At 37.0% G+C, this 22,835-nt stretch overlaps 1 protein-coding gene across 1 annotated transcript; it reads right to left on the minus strand.

Annotated features, from left to right (window-relative positions):
* Window positions 1-417: 417 nt before the first annotated feature.
* Window positions 418-19,964, minus strand: LOC137406114 (IQ calmodulin-binding motif-containing protein 1-like). Its single transcript, XM_068092649.1, has 12 exons — window positions 19,830-19,964; window positions 18,955-19,117; window positions 13,542-13,662; window positions 12,152-12,251; window positions 10,939-11,038; window positions 9,425-9,520; window positions 8,813-8,924; window positions 7,983-8,164; window positions 5,472-5,763; window positions 4,883-5,014; window positions 2,546-2,702; window positions 418-796 (listed from the first exon to the last, which is right to left on the minus strand). Exons 1-12 carry the CDS (start codon window positions 19,933-19,935, stop codon window positions 612-614), a joined length of 1,746 nt encoding a protein of 581 aa, XP_067948750.1. The 5' UTR covers window positions 19,936-19,964; the 3' UTR covers window positions 418-611.
* Between the last annotated feature and the right edge of the window lie 2,871 nt (window positions 19,965-22,835).

Below are 22,835 nucleotides of genomic sequence, written 5' to 3' on the forward strand. Positions count from 1 at the left end.
CATCTCAATTATTTTGGAGAGATGACTTAGAATTTTGATATTATTTGTAATACAAAGGTCAATATAAAAATTTTATACTCCCAATAATTGGTTGTCTCACATTATAATTAGCTACCTGAGCCATCCAAAGATGCCACTAAATGTTCATCTCGATAGGAACTTTTTAAAACTTTTGTTGATAGCTGTAGCAGTTTACAACCCACTCAAACAACTCTTTTAAACCCAAAAAATTCAACAAATATTATTCATATCTACGGAGCGCTGGCCACCCTCCCAGCCAAGAGATAGGATTGTTCCACCAGCAAGAATGCATTAAAGTCAATGATACATACCATATAACTAAAACTTCTAACTGCCATAAAAACAATGAAAAAAGTGTTTGAGGAATGATTCATTTTTTGAGGAAGAAATACGGACGGACTGTTTTATGTTATCACTGCATAACACTATCTTGATAAGCACAAAAACTGATGAATCCTAGAAAACCACTTGACTTCGTGATATAACTCATAAGTATGAAAATTCTCATCTAAAACATGTCATGAGATCACTTATATAAGCAATAAAACTCTACTAAGGCTGTTAATTAAATCAGAAATGAGCGTTTCCTATCACAACAGGATGTCGTCATTATAAGGCATTTGATGGCTCTCGTCGTCAAGCTTCCTCCACCAGGGCTGGTTGAGTCGTCGCAGCTCATTCGTATGGTTTCCCTGCGCTTTCGTCGCTACAGGCACTGACCAAGAAACAAACTTATCAATGTCCTCTTCGTGCAGTTCGCTCAACTTTGGAGCATCTAAAATAATGAGGTCATTGCAAACTGTTAGAAAACTTCAACAATGTTAGGTGACATATTTTGCGGTGTTTTAGTTTTTTACCATTTAAAAGAAAACTGCTTGAATTTTCTTTCTGAGTAAATTCAGAGTATAGATGTTGATTCCAAGTAGAGTAAAATTTTATTTTAATATAAAGTTTTACAGCTTCATAATTTACTCAAATCTGCATTCGCCAAACTAAATCTGAAAATTTGTTGTTAAAACATATTTACAACGCAAATTTGGCAAAAGTTCAAACTTGAAAATATTAGAGATCATGTTTAAAAGATTTTAGCTTCTACTAGCCAGTAATTAAAATTGATGTGAAGCTTTCCTGCAGCACTAGTAAGACATCTCTACAACAGATCGGATAAAAAATATAGAAATATCATTTCAATGCGAACAAACTCAAAAAGGCAAAATATGCTTACACTGAACCTTCTCTCCACAGCTTATTCCTACCACATACACTACAGTTCTCATATATATAACATACATAGCTGTGATGTTATATATGCTGTAGGCTATATACTATTTCATTTAATAATCTATTTTCAGTAAAAAACATTTTTATAGTTTTCTGAAAACAAAAGAAAATCGTTTGAGGCAATTTTTCTGATCAACTACAAAAGCATTGTTTATGTTTAATGCCAAGAATGTTTGTCTGTCAGCGTGAATCTATTTACAGTGATAAATAAAATGCTTTTCATACAGTTACTCAATATTCCTAAATGCGATTCAATGTTGGTATAGAAAATCAACCAAGCGTGAGATATTCTACGACTACAATATTCCATTTCCAGGCCACCAGTGGGAACTTTGTTTACAAAAAAATTACACTAGAAAGACTAGAGAACATTACTGTGAGTGCAATCCACCCACGCCTTTTCGATTCCATTGTTTACACTGAGGGAGTCAGTCAATACATTGCGTTGAGGCTGTATAAAAATACACGGTTCAATGAAATCAATGGTTAGTTTAAAAGGCTCAAACCTTGCAAGCAGCCCAATTGATCAGCGAACAACTGTGAGCCCGAGGTTCAGCTATATTTAAAATATCTCTTTGTGTAAAGGAAGTAGACAAGCAGCCAGGCAGATTAAATATATACATAACGGAATATCATTGTTCTGTAGGAGGATGTTTTAGCTATGTAAAAAGCTCGTTTTGTTGCCTATGTTATTTGAAAAAATAAAAAATTGCAAATCTAGGCCAAACATCAATTTCAACTTGGATGGTGAGAAGAGATGTCAAGAGAGAGTTTCTGCCATTCATGTTAATGAGCACCAATCAACAACACTAATATATAAACCAAACTCAATCAATGCTCAACACATACTATATTCATCTGAAATATTATCTTCATGCCAGGACAGCGAGAAATGTAAAAAACAATCACATAGCTCGTAACTTCTCAAATAGGCTACAAATTCTTATCATTCTTATCAAATTGTTGATACGTAATCAAAGCATAAATTTGTACTATGATCTTTACTATAATAAGAGTCATGTCTGTTTATCTGCCAGTCTGAAGTCACAGTGAAGATTGAAAAAAAAGATTACCTCTTACAGGATTCGAACTTGTGACATTTGGCTTGGCGGAACAACACTCTAATACTTGCATCAAACAAAGCTCTTCCAGCATTCAGCCAACCTGATCATGTCTCATGGCACAACAGACTATCAGGTCACTAGTTAATATAATAACATCAGCACTGGGAACACAGTCTTACTTAACAAGAGATCTGAATCAGTCTCCAACTCAGCCAGAAGAGCATCTCTATGAAGTTTCTTTCTTCGGTCGACTCTATTAGTGAACACGTGGCGCTTGAGCATGTCTTGACACCGATTGTGTAGATCCTCCTGCTCAGCTCTCGTTCTTTCTTTATACTGAAAAGTGAAAGAATTCATTAGCGTCGAGAGAGAAACAGTAGAGCACATGAGATGGAGTGACATACTGACTCGCCTAAGCATGCAGCAACCAAACATCTGGAGGCTTTTATTACGAAGGCTCCCGTAATTGCCGAACATAATTAACCAAAAAACTCAGCACAAGAACTATGGTTGCTACCCATTAGCTTATAATTACATTATTATTAAAAATGTTTGTGGATTAGCTTATAATTACATTGTTATGGATTAGCTTATTGCTACATTATTATTATTACTAGACGAATGCCTGGCGTTGCACGAGTAATAAAATAATTACGCAAAGAATTTTGAGTAACTTACCTAGTAAGCTAGTAACTTGAGCTAGTCAAAATCTTTACTATAGTAAGCCATTCAGAAGTCAGCTTAATAAGCGATACACTACGGGTAATGATCAAGTGTGTTAGTTAATAGCCGTTAGTATTTCCCCAAGCGCTTTAAGTGTGCCTATTTTAACCAATGTAATAAAGATTTGCACTATTAATCAACACTACAGCTAGTTGAGCATGTAGTCTAATGGGTTGGCTCACCCGTCTGCAGACCTGAAGGTTTTCAGTTTAAATCATCTTCAAAGTGGATCTTTTGTATTTGAAACTTTATCGCTATAACTGGACACATGAATGACAGACAAACAAACACTGAGATTTATATATATATATATGTAGATTATTATTATTGAAAAAGGACGTGGATAAGTTTATTGTTACATTACTAATGTTATTACAATTAAAAAAAGGCATGGCCAAAAAATCAACTTCTCATCAAAACTTGCCATGTACAAACGGAATATTTACATTAAAAGTGCTGAGTGCATGCAATACTCAGCTAGGGTCAGACGTATAACAATATTTGTAACTAAGACATCAGTGCAAGAGGGAACAGTAAAAACATTTCCCAATAATCAGCATATTCCTCTGTATACCTAACATTTGTTTAAAAGTCTATCATGGTACTGGTGGTCTAACAGTCATTGTTAAACTAATTACAAAATCGCTTTAAATTTCATGTTGAATCTAGGTTTTCTACTAGTAAACTAGTCAAGTTAGTAAACTTATCTACTCGCTGAGTATGGGAGACACAGCTACTCGCTAGCAGCCTTCTACATGACAAATAGCTATGTTTAGCCTTATACTTTTAACAAACTTAAGACAGTTCATGTATGGTCATTCGCACGCAAATCTATAAAAGAAATAACTCAGAAGGGCAGTGAGTGCCGAGCTTATTCCCAAGTCTATCTAATTCGCCGTTCTTAAAAGGTAAGCTTTGTTAATTAATTTTATTAATTAACCTTTTGTGAGAGACCAGAGTACATGAGAATATAAGACAAGCGACAAACTGGGATATTGTAATAAGCGATATATTGTTATATTGTTGATAAGCAGCTGTGGACTAGAGCCTCGGAAAACAGGCAAAACTCAAATCCCAAAGAGATTACTAGTGGTGACAGGCATTCGACCTTGGAACTGCTCTCTGCCAAGTCAACAAAGCAGACTATTCTGCACTCTGACCAGCAATCAGTTAACTGGAGCGCAGCAAGAACAAAAATAGTGAAATGAAATAAGATAAAACAAAAACCCAAAATTATCATAGCTATTTCTCATTTATAGATTACAGCTGCTTAAACAGAGGAGCGACTGACTAATTCTTGCAAGAGCAGACAAGTGACCCGTGCATAGACCTTAATAGTACGTGATCTTTTTAAAAACAATTTTTTAAAGTATAATTTTATTATATTAGTTTATAGACTGCTTCACTTTATTATTACATTACTACATCGTGTTTCACTCTATTATTATATTAGTACATAGTGTTTCACTCTATTGTTATATTAGTACATAGTGTTTCACTTTATTGTTATATTAGTACATAGTGTTTCACTCTATTGTTATATTAGTACATAGTGTTTCACTCTATTGTTATATTAGTACATAGTGTTTCACTCTATTGTTATATTAGTACATAGTGTTTCACTCTATTATTATATTAGTACATAGAGTTTCACTCTATTGTTATACTAGTACAGAGTGTTTCATTCTATTATTATATTAGTACATAAAGTGTTCCACTCCATGTAAAAGCGTGAAACAAATTTTCTACGGTTTACACATTCGAATACATAAAGCACTTGTTGAAAAACATACTGGATTGCCTTCCCGACGGTCGAGTATAACTTTCTGCAGAGCAACACGACACTCATCTGTAAGACCTTCAGCTCTCTGCCAGGCTGGTGGATCATTCCGAAGCTTGGCTCGACGTGCTAAGAACTTTCGTGCCTACAGTACCATACATGATAACTTATTTATCAACCCAGACGCATTCATAATCAATGTAACTGATCTAGGGTCCTGAACATACTGTCCATGTGCCTATAGAGTTTACCTAATGGGATGAATATTTAAAGGATTGGTATGCATAGCCTATAGTTCTTTAAAAATCTCTAAGGAGAGATCGCAAGCTCGCGCGTGTCATCAATCGCAAGAATAAAATGGACTCACTGACTGCTAATAAAGCTATTTTATTTTTCATTTTTTATTATATTTAGGTATTATATTTGCCTGATGTCATATTAGCTTGCACATTTGGGATCGAGTGAAACAGCACTCTTACTGCAATAGTTTTTAGTGAAACCTGTATTTGCAACAGATGTTGATCAGCTACCTTAAAGCGGAGTATCGAAAATTAAAAGCCTGCTTTGCATTCGTTACATCCACTTATGAATCGTCTACTCACCGCTCGCTGTATGGTTGTAGCCGCTTTAGTCCTAGACACTTCAGTCCGCAGGTTGCCAAAGACCTTTCTCTGCACATAGCCCCTCCATGCAGCTTGTACCGTGATGGCTGCTTGAAGTTGCACATTCTCCAAATGCTTAGGTATGGCTGCCGCTGGCAGCATGTTGAGTATTTGCATGTTCTTTTCTCGGGTGGCCCTCATTGCCTTCTTTCGAGAGACCAACAGTTGGTGTTGCAGCGCTGACTGTTGCTTTTGCTCATCTGCAATCTTCTTTTGAACTTTCTGCTTGACCCTGTATAAAGTTACATGTGATAGACCAACCTAGATGTCTATGGTAAGATTACCATCATTCAACATACATCTGATAGACCAACCTAGATGTCTATGGTAAGATTACCATCATTCAACATACATCTGATAGACCAACCTAGATGTCTATGGTAAGATTACCATCATTCAACATACATATGATAGACCAACCTAAATGTCTATGGTAAAATTAATGTTATTCAACGTACACCTGATAGACCAACCTAGATGTATATGGTAAAATTACCCTCATTCAGCATACATCTGATAGACCAACCTAGATGTCTATGGTAAGATTACCATCATTCAACATAGATATGATAGACCAACCTAGATGTCTATGGTAAGATTACTGTTATTCAACGTACACCTGATAAACCAACCTAGATGTATATGGTAAAATTACCCTCATTCAGCATACATATGATAGACCAACCTAGATGTCTATGGTAAGATTACTGTTATTCAACATACACCTGATAGACCAACCTTAATGTATATGGTAAAATTAACCTCATTCAGCATACATCTGATAGACCAACCTAGATGTCTATGGTAAGCTTAAAATCATTCAGCATACATCTGATAGACCAACCTAGATGTCTATGGTAAGATTACCATCGTTCAACATACATCTGATAGACCAACCTAGATGTCTATGGTAAGCTTACCCTCATTCAACATACATCTAATAGACCAACCTAGATGTCTATGGTAAGATTACCCTCATTCAACATACATGTAATAGACCAACCTTAAATGACTAAATGTCTGTAGAGTACCTCCTATTTAATATATATCTATACTAGCTAAACTAAATGTCTATGAAAATTTTCTCATACAATAAATGTCTGACAAAATAATAGAGCCTGGATGTCTATGGCGGACTACTCGTTCCATCGCTTCACCCAAAGCAATGTCAACAAAGTTGGCAACTGCCAACTCGAGGCGAGCGCATGAAACATTCAATATGGCAGCAATGGCTTAAAACTAGCAGCTATGATAAGCGGCATAACAATTACTAACTACTAAATAGTAGTTATTAGGCAGCCAACAATTAACAACAGTCATGTAATCAGCCGCTAGCAGTTGGCAGTCAAAAGTAAAAATGGGTTGCTTTTAATGATGGCCGTGCCGTATACCCTAAGTTGCTAGTCAAAAATAAAAAAACTAATTAAACTGTGACTGAATGACTATTGAAAGGTTTTACTTGAAGAATAAAGTTGACCTGGCTATAAATACATACAAATCAGTCACCTTTCCTAGTCAATTTCTATATAGTAGTTGCTTACTCAGCAAATGGCAAATATAGGTAAGACAACTACCAATTAAATGACATGCTTGAAATGATACAATTAGTAGACGATTGCAAATAACATTACAGAGTTATTTTTATCAATATTGCAGTCAGCTCTGAAAGCCTTCTAAAAATATCCTTACTACTCAGTATAATTCCTTCTCAAGGTCTATGTGAGGAGAAAGCACTGTTCAACGCAGTCTGAGTGATATGAGTTAGTTTAAAATGGGAGTGAGCCTAGTGACCCAATTTATTAGTGACCCAATTGAAGTGAGTAGAGCGAAAGTCAGCATACTTCCATATGACAAAAATGAACTGTGTTGAATTTCAGTAAGATGTTTAAGCCTGTTAATAGCTGTCATCCTTTTAAGTAACAAAATAAAATTGAAAAGTTCGCCTTTTTAAATTTGGAAACATTAAACAGAACATCTCCTTAGCACTCACAGTAACATCCTACTGGATCATAACAATTCAAAAGTGACAAGGTTCTAGTAGATGCTAGGGAAAAAACCAAACAAAATTTAGAGCCAAGACTGACCTAGATCTGCGTCAACATTATCTGACTGTGTGTAAGTTACCCTCACCCTCACTTGGCTGTCTATTTAGCTACAAACCAAACAGATCTATAAGAGGCCCCAAACCTGAAAGATTCTGGCAACCTTCTATGGGAACTTAGTTATGTGAATAAGTTCTGCCGCCAATGATATCTATGAAAAGTTATGTACCTGAATAACTTCTGCAGCGATAGAGGTCTATAGGAACTTAGTTATGTGAATGAATTCTGCAATGAATGATATCTATGGAAGGTTATGTACTTAAACAACTTCTGCAGCCAAAGAAGCCTATGGGAAGTTATCTATGTGCATGATTTCTACAGACAAAGACATCTATGCGAGGTTACTTACCTGAATGATTTTTGCAGCTTAGCAATTCCTGTGTTGGCCTTCTGCAGAGCCTTTCGAGTCCTCCAGCTTTTGAATGTTGACTGAATCAGTGTAGCGGCTCTATGAAATTTCTCTGTTTCAACCCGCCTCGCATTGCCAGCATCAAGCAAGCCAACAAACTCCTTCAGGTCTTTACCAAACCCCTAAGAAATCAAATTATTTTTAAAAAAAACAATACAAAAGTAAAATAAAAGTAGAATGAGAACCTGCTACAGTTATTGATTCACAATATGCAACAAGTACAAAAATATCAAAAACTATAGCTATTAATAGTGCAACCGTTAATAATATAAATTTAAACACTTCAACTGTTATCAATAAAACTATTGACAACCAAAAAATAAGTTTTTCCACTTTTCACAAAGACGATATTTATTGCATTTTTTTATTTCATAGTGCTGAAAGAGTTTTTTAATAATACTATTTTTATAAATATTATAAATAATATTATTTTACACATCACATGGCATATAATATATTAATATATATTACATAATATATATAATATATTAATGTATAGTACATAATATATAATAATATATTATATAATATATATTATAATATATATTAATGAATAATGAACGCTGTTTATAGCACTAATAATCGTTGTCACTAGTTGCATCTCACAGATAAAACTCTTGATGACCAGAAATCCATATTAGCTGACTACTCTAAATATAGCTCCTTAGGCATCATCCACTGTTTGGGTAAAACACAATCTAGAACAGGTTGCAACCACAACATAACCAAAGCTAAAACAGACAGTGTCTGATAGGCTGCAATAGACACACCTGGCCAGACCAGCGACTCATGAGAGGCCGTAAGCCTCTGTACCGACCGCAGATTATCTGTATGAAGTACGGCTGAACTTGACATATGAGTATCAGGGTGGATATGGCAGCACTAAAACATAACCAATAGATGATTGAGTAAAACTGTTCATGAATTCATGTTTCAGAGACTTTTCAAAAAGGGTATAACATCTTTGCTAATATATGTTAATGCTGGTAATAATATGACTCGTGCACCATGAGTGAGCCAAACTCACATAGTCACCAACAACAACTAAACAGTCAGAAATGCCAAGCTTCATTCTGAGCCTAGCAACTGTTTCAATTTTGTTTATGTGTTTGAAAGATTATGACAGCAGATCTTCTTGCCACGAATCGAATTCATAGCTGATGAATGCGCAATAACATCATACCAATAGAGTTGTCTTCCCACAAGTATTTTACATTAAGTTATGAAGTGCGGGTCTTACAATTAGCTCATACTCAGATCTGGTGTTTTGGGTGACCAAAAATAATAGAAATAAACTATATTACTGTTCAAGTTGTGTAATGAATATATTCAATTTAGTAAGAGCTCCGGACACGCCTGAATGTAAGAGAAAGTATACCCACCTGGCCACATATTTATCATCACCAGAGACGATTTTAAAAATCATTTCATCCAAAAGTGCATGTAATACCTTCTCATCTAGACTGGACACAACCTTCCTGTAAAATTAGGATTGAGCTAATGTAGTTTAATAAGCATTTGATAAGAATAGCCAAGCGGCCACCAGCATATGCATGAATACATCCAGCATGAATATGAATAGTAAACATACTATCATGAAGTTAGACTGAGATCTTTAGACACACGAAGAGTTGACTACCAGAGTTCTTCAGACAATACTAAGAAAGCTTCAAACTATAGAGCTACACAGAAGACATTCTACAGATCCTTAAAACTTTCCACGTGTAACTTGTTGAATGCTGAATTCTTCAGTGCGTTATTTACTAAAACACAGAGGTTTTTCATAAAATAATTGCTTAGAAACTCGTTACGTTATTAAAGCAAATATAATGTATACTATAGCTGCTTAAGGTTTAAAGGTCATACTGAAACATTCTGATTTATTTCCTACTAGTGAGTCTAAACTGTTAGTTTTTACATAAGGCAAATAGTGCAATGCCTTTTCATTTATGTAAAAAACATGTTGGACTTGAAAAATATGTAAATATAATTCTAACAAGCAAATTCCTATTCAAATACATGTAATTGTAACAAAACTTAATTTATTACAGACAGTTAAAAATCTATAGCGGGTTTGACAAAAACTTCCTTTCCACATTCTAGTCTGTGTTAGGCTATGAAGTTTAATATTGCAAATACAGCATATAGTTACTAACAAAAATAATAAGTCTGGTCAACTGCAATCTGTCACCAGCATAAAGAACTTTGTTGAAACAAAATAGATATTATGTTATTCAGTCATTTTGTATAAGCTAGTTATGACATTTCTATAAGCGAAACATGGGATTTTGTAGCAATTCTTTTCAATGATACCACCTTGTTAAGTACCATTTACGTTTTTGTTTAGAAAAAAATACTCTTTTTTTCGGTGGGAGGGCGATGCTTTCCCACCAACAGATATGTTAGCTTATGTTACTTACATTGTTGGATTCACAATACTGAATTTAACTGGCTTCACTCCTTCGTACATCACTGATATATTTCACTTCTCAAGTACCAGATATCCACAACATGATGATTGTATGTTGTACTTAGCAAAATATGCACTTAACAATTGTATTGCTAACTCTCCTAATCTTTTGTCAAAAGAGACAAGATGTAAACCTGATGTGAACAAGATATATGCTTAAATTTAGTAGTTTCAAGTCTTGTACAACTTTTTGTTTTTAAGGTTATGACACCACATGGCAATACCCTTCAATTTTTTTTGCAGCACCATATGTAAAACATCTTTTCTACAAAAATGATTATGGACTGCTCAATAAAAATATATATAGATTTATATAACGAACAATCTCAAGCTATGGGCTATGAAAGTGGTAGTTGCTTTTCTACACGAGATGATAATTCCATATACCGTACATGTTCTAAGGTTGTTATAAATGTAATCGCTTACGGGTTGACTCGAATGGCGTACTGTGTGAGGTTGAGAACGGCGTGACACGTGTCGACATCATCGGATATCAGCATCTGAAGCAGCCACTGTGACCTCAATACTGCAGAAATAAATAACCTATTTTAAAGTTTTGATCAGACAGTGACCCAAGTCAAGTCGGTAGAGCGAAAGTCAACATACTTGCATATGACAAAAGTGAATTGTGATGAATTTCAGTAAGAAGTTTAAGACTTAGTATATATCAGACACTAATAGACAATCATCAGGAGCGATAAATTGTGCCTAGTTTGCAAGTTAGATAAATACTTGCAGTATTCAGTTACTGATTAATCTAAGAAAGTACAATGTATATTAATGGGCACCATAAGATCAGTCATCGTCTATTTACAGATAACCGATGGGTAGCACGCAAAATTTATTGGGTACTGAGTCTATGTGCCAGTTGCAAGTTATAGAAAATGTTTTGTTGCTCAACAAGAAAATGTTTATGTCTTGCAGCGTTAGAGTTACAGATACCACGCATACTTTTAGTTTAAAGTAATTGGAAAAACAACACAAAAAACGAAGTTTTTATTAATGCTGTTGGCAGAGAACTATTACTAAAATAGAGTTAAAGAAGTGTGACATGTGAAGCGGTTTTGAATATTAACCATTCCCTCTCATTCAGCTTACCACCTGATCAGTCACACCGCCACACAGTGCATGTACAGTGCGAGTACAGTGCATGTACAGTGTGTGTATAGTGAGTGTTCCAGTGTGTGTACAGTGCGAGTACAGTGCATGTACAGTGTGTGTATAGTGAGTGTTCCAATGTGTGTACAGTGCGGGTACAGTGCATGTACAGGGTGTGTATAGTGAGTGTTCCAATGTGTGTACAGTGCGGGTACAGTGCACGTACAGGGTGTGTATAGTGCGTGTTCCAGTGTGTGTACAGTGCATGTACAGTGCGTGTACAGTGCGGATACAGTGCATGTACAGGGTGTGTATAGTGCGTGTTCCATTGTGTGTACAGTGCATGTACAGTGCGGGTACAGTGCGAGTACAGTGTACAGTGCATGTACAGTGTGTGTACAGTGAGAATTGTGGGAATTGTTATTAACCTATTTTGCTAAAAAAAGAAAACTATTTAGAATCTTTTTTTCAAAAGCTATAAAAAAGACTTGAGGTAAGAAATTCTCAGTACAAAGACTAGCATCAAAGCCGAAGGACATACCATGGTTGGTGATAAAGACGTGACCACTAAAGAGAGTGTTGACAGCTTCAAGGGTTGTACGATAATGGCCAAGAAGGTCACTTTTCATAGATGCATCTCTCTATAAGGGTAGCCAACAGCGTTGCTCTCGCACAATGTGTAGTGATAAGCCATAGATCGGTTTAAACAACTCATACACAGCATTCAAGATAACATGTACCGATAAGTTAAAATGTTTACAAATATGTTAAAATATATGAGTAATTTGCATTTTAATTTTGGAACTCAACTGAAACCCTGTAGTCAAACTTCTACATATTGAAGTTAATTCATTCTAAGATCTACACGTACTTCAAATGTCAAAACTGTCATATGTTGACATACTGTCACACTCTTAAAAGAGAATGCTGTAAATAAGGAATACTGCAGATGATTACGCATAACATTAAACCAAATAATAATCCATAAAACTAAATGTAAAATACTAAATTACATTGAATAAGCTAAATTAATGACGTAGCAATAAACAAAAAAGATTTTTACTGTCACATTATTTTAGGAACACTAAGAGAAAGGTGTAGTTTCAGTCAGCCATGCATAGATTCAGAGATGGAGGTAACAATAGAGCCATGCTGAGGTAAAGGTAACAATAGAGACATGCAAAGGTAGAGGTAACAATAGAGCCATGCAAAGGTAGAGGTAACAATAGAGATATTCCGGGGTAGAGGTAACAATAGAGATATGCAGAGGTAGAGGTAACAATAGAGATATTCCGGGGTAGAGGTAACAATAGAGATATGCAAAGGTAGAGGTAACAATAGAGACATGCAGAGGTAGAGGTAACAATAGAGATATTCCGGGGTAGAGGTAACAATAGAGACTTGTAAAGGTAGAGCTAACAATAGAGACTTGTAAAGGTAGAGCTAACAATAGAGACATATAAAGGTAGAGCTAACAATAGAGATATGCAAAGGTAGAGGTAACAATAGAGACATATAAAGGTAGAGCTAACAATAGAGATATGCAAAGGTAGAGGTAACAATAGAGATATGAAATCAAATTTTTCTAACTCAGACTAGGTCAGATTAAAATTAACTTAACTTATAGCTTCTTATGAGCTTTTTATTGTTTTGTGTTTTGTGAAATGGTGACCTACCTTTTTACTGTCACTTATAAAACTGCAGTTTCAGGGAACATCATATGCTAAGAGTTTAACAAACAAATTAGGTGTCAGAATGAAGTTGACTTGATAAGGAGAGGCTAGATTCAAACCAAATAAGCTCCAGCTGGTCCCACCATTCAACCTCCAAGATATACCAGGAGTTTTCTCTACTTTTCCACACAGTTAAATACAATAGACTTCATTTGGCGAAATGCCAACACCCACCTTTGGCAAAATGCCAACACTCACCTGCTCCATATAGGCCACTTGTAGTTTCCGGCTAAGCATGAGCATGTTCTCACTGGCCGTAGGAAGGATAATTCCATAATACTCATGTGACTCAGGAGGATCCAAGCCAATGAAGAGGTTGCTGTAATGTCCAATGAGGTTATCAAAACAATATCAACAATTACTATAAAACAGACAAATATTGAAACATTTTTGACACAAATTTTCATTTCTAACAGACCTGTAACATAAATACTTTTGTAAAAATCAAAGTGCGCATTGCTTCATAAATTTTGTCACTAATAGCATCTTGTCAGAGCATCATACATGTATTTGTTTTCACATGATGCATTACTAAAAGCATGCACACACTCAAATGATATCATTTAAAAAAAATCCAAGCAAAGCAATAGAATAAGCCCACATAGAATAAATCTAAAATATAAAATATAATAAAATAAGATTACAGTAGATCCAATAAAAAAAACCTAAGATTTCTAGTAAAATTACTGTAAGAAACTTATAAAGAAATCTACACTTTAAGTATAAACCCAACTTGTGGGAAAGCACCAAGAAGGACCCCCTCAAAGACCAGGCCTTTTGCAAATTTTGGAAGTTAAAATTGTTAGATTGTTTGTTTGAGGCTGTTGTGCATTAATTCTAGCAGAGAAACTATTCAGTTTAATAAATCAGAACACTCGAGATTTCAGTTTAGCCCGGAAACCCTTTATTTCTGTACTGATCAAAATAGTGGACTCGCCACAAATACAACATCTCACCCCGAGATTAATATGAAGGTAATAAACAAAAATAAAACAACGAATAATTGATAGTGTTCAACGTCTCAGCGTGCTAGCTATGCGCGGCTCATCAGAGCTGATAGTCCGAAAGGTATGGCGGGGGTTTAACGATTCTACCGGATCGCGAGACTCCCGTGACAGTAGGTGAAGGGGTCTCAGGATTAGCAGCCAGTGAGATAATATCAGAACGGTTGCGTCGTAGGCGACTACCATTATCCATCTGGACCACAGCAGATCTAGTGAGATCATCGGACGGAGTGATGACAACTCCTTCACCACGAGTGGCTCTCATTACCACCGAAGCATCCTTGTTTACCGGGCGAAGCGGAACGGCTTTGTGGGCATCATCGTGACAGGCTTTCGAATTCTCCTTATACTCATCATTTCTAGCCTTGAACACCTTGTGGTCTGGAAGTTGAGGTCTTAGGTTGTCCGGATGGGTGACCACAGTGGTTCGGAGCTTTCTACCCATCAGTAGCTCTGCAGGAGAAAAACCACCAATGATAGGCGACGCTCTGTATGACAACATTGCCAGATATGGATCCGAGTCTTTCTGAAGCATCCTCTTTATGGTCTGAACTGCACGCTCAGCAGCTCCATTACCATGGGCATAGTGGGGGCTGCTAGTGACATGAGTGAACTTATACTCTGCAGCGAAACTGGAGAATTCTGTGCTAGCATATTGCGGACCATTGTCCAAGACTACTGCATCCGGTATCCCATGCCGGGAAAAGAAGCTCTTTAGATGGGTGATGATCTTTCTAGAGGTAGTACCATCATCGAGGAGTGCTACTTCTGGATACCTGGAATAATAGTCGACTACCAGTAAGTACACTGCTCCTTTGAACTGGAACAAATCAGTTCCTACTATTTGCCACGGTCTATCAGGAGTGGCGATAGGTCGCAGTGGTTCAACAACTTTGTTAGCCTCAGTTTTACAGACCTGACACTGAGATATCATGTCCTCGATAGCCTTGGCCATAGATGGCCACCATACACTGTTCCGCGCTCTAGATTGACACTTGGTGATCCCCAAGTGGCCCTGGTGAATGTCCTGAAGCACCCTGTAATGCTCCGAGAGAGGGACTACAATCCTACTTCCAAGCATAAGGAAGCCCTTATTCACTGTTAGAAGTTCTTTGCGATCATAGTATGGTCTCAGAGCGCTGTCCACTGAGGACAAATAGTGTGGCCATCCATCTTTCACCAGACTGACTACCTTCTGGAGCCCCTCATCATCCCTCTGAGCAGCCTTCATCTCCTCCAGTCGACTATCCAGACCGTTCAATACCACCGTTTCGTTAACAAAGTGCGTGGCCTCCTCCTCTCTTAGCTCATCAACCTCCTCTCCTCTTGAGATACTAAACCTAGACAGCGCATCAGCTGAGGAGTTATGAACACCAGAAATATGCTGGATAGTATACTGGAAACGTTGCAGTCTCAGCTTGAAACTCTGGGTTCGGGGAGGTAACTTGTCCAAGAATCTGTTGCCAAAGAGACTGTTCAGGGGTTTGTGGTCTGTTTCGATAACCACACTCTTCATACCAAGTATGTAATGCGAAAACTTTTCCATCGCCCAACATACCCCAAGCGCTTCTTTCTTGATAGCAGCATAGCGCTGCTCTGTCTCAGACAACGACCGACTCGCAGCTGCAACCAATCGTCTTGAACCATCATCCTGAACTTGACTCAAAGTGGCACCCAGTCCATGATTACTCGCGTCCGTTGATATGATGGTTTCTCTATGCGAGTTGTAAGCAGCTAACACAGGAGGCTCTTTGAACAGCTCCTTGATGCCTTGGAAAGCATCATCCTGTGCCTTTCCCCATGTCCAAACAATGTCTTTCTGTAAGAGCTCACGGATGGGTTTGCTCACCTCTGCTAGGCGGCAGGAAAACCGGGCATACTGATTCACTAGGCCAAGAAAGCTCCTCACACTTTTAACATCGATAGGCGTTGGGAAATCCAAAATTCCCTGTATTCTAGGGCCAGTGTGTATACCTTGCTCATCGATCAGATGCCCCAGAAAAGACACACGTTTCACTCCAAACGCGCACTTTGACTCGTTCAATGTGAGACCTGCCTTTTCGATTTTACCCAGAACCTCTCTCAGCCTCGAGTCATGCTCTTCCTTAGTCTGACCAAACACAAGAATATCATCCATATGAATGACCACGCCTGCTATATCCTTCAGTATTCTGCTCATTTCTGCTTGAAAGATTTCTGGTGCACTACATAGACCTTGAGGTAACCGAAGATATCGATATCGCCCCTGATGAGTCAGGAATGTTGTAAGTTTGCTGGACTCTGCATCCAACGGAATCTGCCAAAAGCCACTATTGGCATCGATCTTGGAAAAGATCTTCGCCTGACCGATAGAAGCCAGACTATTTTTGACAGTGGCCATGGGGTGAATTTCTCTCATAACAAACTTGTTTAGTTCGGTATAGTCCGTGCAAATTCTAACCTTGTCCTGACCTGGTTTGGGTACTGCCACCATCGGCGCTACCCACGGGGTTGATTCCTCCACGGCTGTTATTACACCCTGCTGTACCATATCTTCTATGGCCAGTTTAGCTTTATCGCGTAACGGAAAAGGTACAGGACGGGGGGACATTGATAGCAAAAGGCTTTGAATCATCTTTCATAGTGATAGAATACTCTCTAGCGATTTTTCCTAGACCTCGGAACAGCTGTTTGCTCACGGTCACCGATTCAACTGCACACTTTTCCTTGTCTACTGTAATCAGCTGAAGGTTCTCACAGGCCTTTCTACTCAGAAGCGGTACAGTCTGATTATCGACCACGTAGATGTCTTCTGAAAGAACACGATCACCTGTGCCGACAAGAGAACTAATAACTCCCAGACATTTCAGTGGTGTTCGACCTGGTCCAAATAACCTTTTGTTAGTCGGTTTCATCTGACCAATCACATGTCTAGGTCCACATACACTCAACGCCGCACCAGTGTCAAGCTTGAACTTAACAGACTGCTTAGACTTCTCTCTCGTACCAACATTGAGAACCGAAAACCACGAACCTGTGTCAACATTATCTATCTGCACTATTTCTCCAAAATAGACCTCTTGAGTAGAGTTATTCTCATCCTCAGACAACTCATCAACAGCTGGTTCACCTCTGCAAACACTAGCCCAGTGGTTTTTTCCTTTGCACTTGTAGCATTTAGAACCAAACGCAGGGCATCTATTTGGGAAATGCTCTTTCCCACACTTTCCGCAGTGTACCTTAGCCTTTCTTCGGTCCATATTAGTTGGACGACTGGTTTTTGGTCTACCTCCAAGAGCAATCGCATTCACATCAGCAGACAATTTCTCACTCGACTTTGCCACCTTAGCTGCCTCAGCTACTCGAATAGCCCTGATAACAAAATCTAACGAAAGTTTCTCATCGGACTCTCTCATCAATTTCTCTATAGTCTTGCTATCATCCAGTCCGAACAGCAGCTTGTCTTTCACGAGGGAATCACGTTGATCACCAAAATCACAACTTTCTGTCAAACGCCTCAGCCTCATGAGATAAACATCTACAGTCTCACCATTCTGGGAACTGTTATGGAATTCATACCTGGAGACTACAATGCCAGATCTCGGGTTACAGTACTCACGGAATCTCTTTAGGACATCCTTCAATTTCCTGCTTTCTGTACCCTCATCTATATCCTTAGTCTCACCATCTACCACCTTAGTGAATTCCATTTGACTGTACACTTCACGTACATCTTCCCCACCGACATGGCGAAACAAAGCTAACTTTCGTTTCTCAGCAGCCAAAGTCCCTGCAGTCACATCAATAGCTAGAAGATAATCCTCAAAAGCCCCGGACCATTTTCTCCATTCACCAGCAATGTCCTTATATCTCAAATCAAGCTGACCCGGAGGTGAAATACCATCCATAATAGACGAGTGGGTAACTATTTACGCTGCCACCATGTTAGATTGTTTGTTTGAGGCTGTTGTGCATTAATTCTAGCAGAGAAACTATTCAGTTTAATAAATCAGAACACTCGTGATTTCAGTTTAGCCCGAAAACCCTTTATTTCTGTACTGATCAAAATAGTGGACTCGCCACAAATACAACAAAAATAGTCAGCAATTTAAAGAATAGTAATTGTGATTAGTAGATTTGTATGAAATAGTTTCAGAAGTCACTCTGCTCACTGCTGACAAACAATAACAAGTTGATCAAGTTGACAAGAAAAGGCAACTCCTTTTAGACCTAGATTTATATAGTTCCAGCAAAAGTGCGGCTACTTTTAGACTAGTAAATGGCAGCTGTTTATCACAGCCTGAGACCCAAGCATTAACCCCCACAGCACAAATGAAATTCAACACTTTGCAAGAATGCCGAATGTGAAACTTTTTTGGTAGCCAAACACACCTTCAGGAAAGTTAACCTTTGGTCATTCTCATGTAAATCTATGATCTAAATCTGAATGATATGTCATCATAGGTGACCAAGAGTTTATACATTAGTACAAGGAGTTTATACACTTGTCAACAGTAGTACAAAAAACAGTGAACGAAGCTAAACATAATACAGAGAAATAGCGTAAAGATCGAGGCAGCGCTGATGAACCATGCCCTCACTTCTAATCCAAGTGTAACACACAGTACCTCGCGAAGGTGGCCAATTCTGCTGCGGACTTCCATTTTCCATCACTATACTCAAAATTCTGCTTTAAGACAAGCACTAAAACTTGAATGAGTTCATAATTCCAGACTTCTTTTTTAAAATGTGCTTGTTCTTTTGTGCCAGCAGGGATCTGATTGAAGAGATCTAGTAAATACATAAAATCTATTTGGTAACCAAAAATAAATGCATACCATCAAAGACAGTACGGTTAGTCAGAGTTGAGACTTTGATAGAATATAGATGGAAGATAAGCAGACAAATAACAAAGATGCTAAGAACACATTGTGTTTAATACATTAAGATAATCATGAGCATCTGAATTGTTTATTAATGATTGATATTTGCGAATCAAGGCACTTCAACTTAACTCGAGCTGTTCATATATGAAAACTCAAAGTCACTTGTTTTATATCAAGCTACACATTTATGTTAAAGCCCCCAAAAATTCATTATAAGCTATCACATGTGACCTGGGATGGGCACGTGTTTGATAAAAGCTATATTTGGGATAAATTTACCTACCCATTCTAGGAAAACCTCTACAACTGTGTGAATAAAGATTCAGAAGCACTCACCAATTTTATTACACATAGGCTATATCACAATAAATCTGAGTACAAGTCAAAACACAAAAAAAGTACGAAAAGGAAAATTGCCTAATATCAAAAACATTCGCTGGCAGATTCTCTATCTGCCAGCTGCTGCTAAACAGAAATAAAACAAGAGACATTTAGTATCAAATACATGTATATGAACCGCCAGTGTGTAGCCACTCATTATAAAGCAACTACGCAACTGTGATCATGATGGTGGTCTGAAGACTCGGCAGCGAAAGGGTGCAATTAACTAAACTCACCTCGAACCTGTAAGAGTAAGGTAGGGACAACCCTGTCGGTTGCTTCTGCTATCTCTGCCACCAATCTCAACAATGCTCGATCGATTTCTGTAGTTTCATCTGGCATATTTACGGATAAGAAAATATTTTGCAGTTTGAAGGACCACCTATGAATCATAAAGCAAACCTTTCTTATAACGTTTGGGTGTTATGAAAGACTTCAAAATATAACAGTGTTGGATATGGTTTGGGTGTTGCACCAGGATCAATTGATTGTTGGTCGAGTAAACACAATGTTTATGCAGAAATGGGATAAAACTTCAACCAGCAAAATAATAAATGACGGATAGAAGATATTTGAGTCCATGTAAAGAAATATATTACTAATATTCAAGTTTAAACATGAAGCTTTTGAGCAATGACTTTAAATGAAGTTGAATGTATATTGAAAAGAAACTTTGAAAACTTGAACCATCAATATTCATAAACGATCGAGACTGGTTTATAGATCTTTAGAATGTTTTATGCAAGTTACCGTAAAACCTCTAATTGAACGCCATGGCGCTCTATTTTTTAACCCTTCATCTCTAGTGGCAGTCAATTAAAGGTGGCGTTCAAATAGAGGCTGGCGTTGTATTTTTCAAATGGCTCGTCAAAATTTTAGCAAAATAAATTTAGCCCTTTTTCGGGCAAAGCAAATGTCACCTATAGTTTGCCCTCTTTTTTCGGTGGAGCAATGTTAAACCTTTTGAATGCAATAAATCTCCCAACTTACCTCTAACTTGTCAACAATCTCTAAATAAAATATGCGCTGGGAAGCCGTGAGATATCTCTACCAGTTGTTATCTATTGCTTGCAATTAATCTGCAATGATATTATAGTGTGTACCTTGCTTTGCAATTTGTTAGAGCTGTCATTTTTTTAATTTCATTCTAAATTTGTAGATATATTTTTATTTACTATTTATATTTCCCAGTAGTGAACAAAAACTCATTGCATTCATTTATATGTTTGCTACAGTTCGCAGGCAAAACTAGCTTTCCATGTACAATAGAAGAGGAGTTATGAGCTTCGATCCATTGTAAGCGTAAGCATATTAAATAATATGCTATAAATCTGCATATTTATAAGTTATATAAGGATAATCGGTCAAGTGCTACAAATATATATATTCATGAGCAAGTGACATAATGAACCATACTTATACTACATGCAGAAACAAAAATTAACGTTTTTAAAACAAAAATATTCGCCTCATTTGCTTAGATAGCAACGTTCTGATTGTTGTTTTCAATGGAACGAACATCGTCTGGTTGTTCAAAAAACCTTCCACAATGTTTTCTGACTTCAACTGTTCTTTTGCACCGCACCAATTTTTTGGCAGAACAAAACTTTTACATGTTGTATTTAGCACAAATGCACCGCTTGCTTGCTAAACATAACCTTTGTACCATCGTAAATGTAAACCGTTTCTATATACATGCACTTCGAAGTATCAAGAAACCATTATTAGCCTGAGGCAGTTATCAAGTATTTCTATGGTGTTGCTTTCAAAGTTTTAATGAAAATAAAACAAAAAGCTTTGGAATAGGACACAATTAATTGTTATTTATGTAGATGATTCATTATTAATATGATTTTGTGAACACTTTTCCACTGATCAATTGATATCATGGGCTCATAAAGATGAAATAATGTCAAAGTGGCGGTCAAATGGAGGTGGCATTCAATAAGAGAGTGGCGCTCTATTTTTCAACTCTTCTTTTCCTTGGGGGACGGTCAATTGGAGGCGGCATTCAAATAGAGGTGGTATTCAATTAGAGGTTTTACGGTATCTAGAACTCAGCTTAAACCATGTTTTCTAGCAACTTACAACATTAGAACAACATCTGGTTTAGTTTGGTGTCAAACCTACTGGTTTAAAGTAATTCAATGCTTATTTGATGTTGCAATGTACGCTTCAGAAAATTGAGGTATATATCTATAGCTAACAATAAAAATGTATTGCCTCAACTACAAAATTATTTCATAGCATAACACAAACCACACATTGGTTTAATCGCTTGGAAAGGTGTGATAGGTCATGGGCGCCAAGCTACAAATATTTTGTGCTATTTAGATAGCCATATGTGCAGAGCACCATATACTTCTTATACTTCGTGCCTACTTGTCGTGTCTGAAGATCATATCAAGAACATACTCCAAATGTTCGTTATGCTTGCAGTTAAGCGTTTCATTATGGCAACCGAGATATATAAAAAATCTGGCAGCAATTTTAGCAAAGAAAATTCACAACACATGAAGGCTGGTTCAGACTAAAAATGATATATATGTTTCTCTTTAAATCTCAACTTCTGTAGCAGAATTGAGCTTATTGCTCATTAGTCCATCTAAAGAAACGAGCAAGCAAGAAAGATACTGCTACATGTTTCATCTTGTGTTTTGCTAGAGTCAATAAGCAGTGGTGACAGCTATTATAAGCTTTCTAATTAGTAGTCTGTAAGCTGCTGAGATAGTGAAAGCTTTCTCTAAAGGTAGAAAGTAGTTAGCCTGTTGCAAAACTAAGTTATTTATCTAAAGGTAAAGGTCAGTTAGGTTGCTAAGATTATGTAAGCTTTCTCTAAATGTGGAGGGTAACTTGGTTGTTGATATAGTGTAAGTTTTTTCTAGATGTGGATGGTAGTTATGATGTTGTGAAAGCAAAAGTTTTTCTAATTATAAAAATCAGTTAAGCTGCTAAAATGATGTAAGCATCCTCTAAATTTTAAGAATAACTTGGCTCTTAATAAAGCATTAGTTTCCTCTAGAGGCGAGGCTTCTTAGCAATACAAGTTGTTGAGTGTTTTTAGTGCAGCCTTGACATACTCGTGTACAGAACTGATATAAATGTATACATAACTATTAAAAATTAAAATGAATATCTATTTACAGCATGTCAATCTCATAAATATTCAGGTTTTGCCTCCAGGCTGATAATTCAATCAAAGGTTGGCTGGTAATCATTATTAGCTACACTGAAGATTGATC

This window comes from Watersipora subatra, chromosome 1 (assembly GCF_963576615.1).
Source record: "Watersipora subatra chromosome 1, tzWatSuba1.1, whole genome shotgun sequence".
NCBI lineage: Eukaryota > Metazoa > Bryozoa > Gymnolaemata > Cheilostomatida > Watersiporidae > Watersipora > Watersipora subatra.

Coding starts and splice junctions, on each gene's coding strand:
- LOC137406114 (XM_068092649.1), bottom strand. CDS start 19,935: ATGCCAGATGAAACTACAGAAATCGATCGAGCATTGTTGAGATTGGTG. Junction 11,039..12,151: donor CGTCTTTATCACCAACCATG/GTATGTCCTTCG, acceptor TTATTTCTGCAG/TATTGAGGTCACAGTGGCTG. Junction 5,764..7,982: donor AAGCTGCAAAAATCATTCAG/GTAAGTAACCTC, acceptor AACTTTATACAG/GGTCAAGCAGAAAGTTCAAA.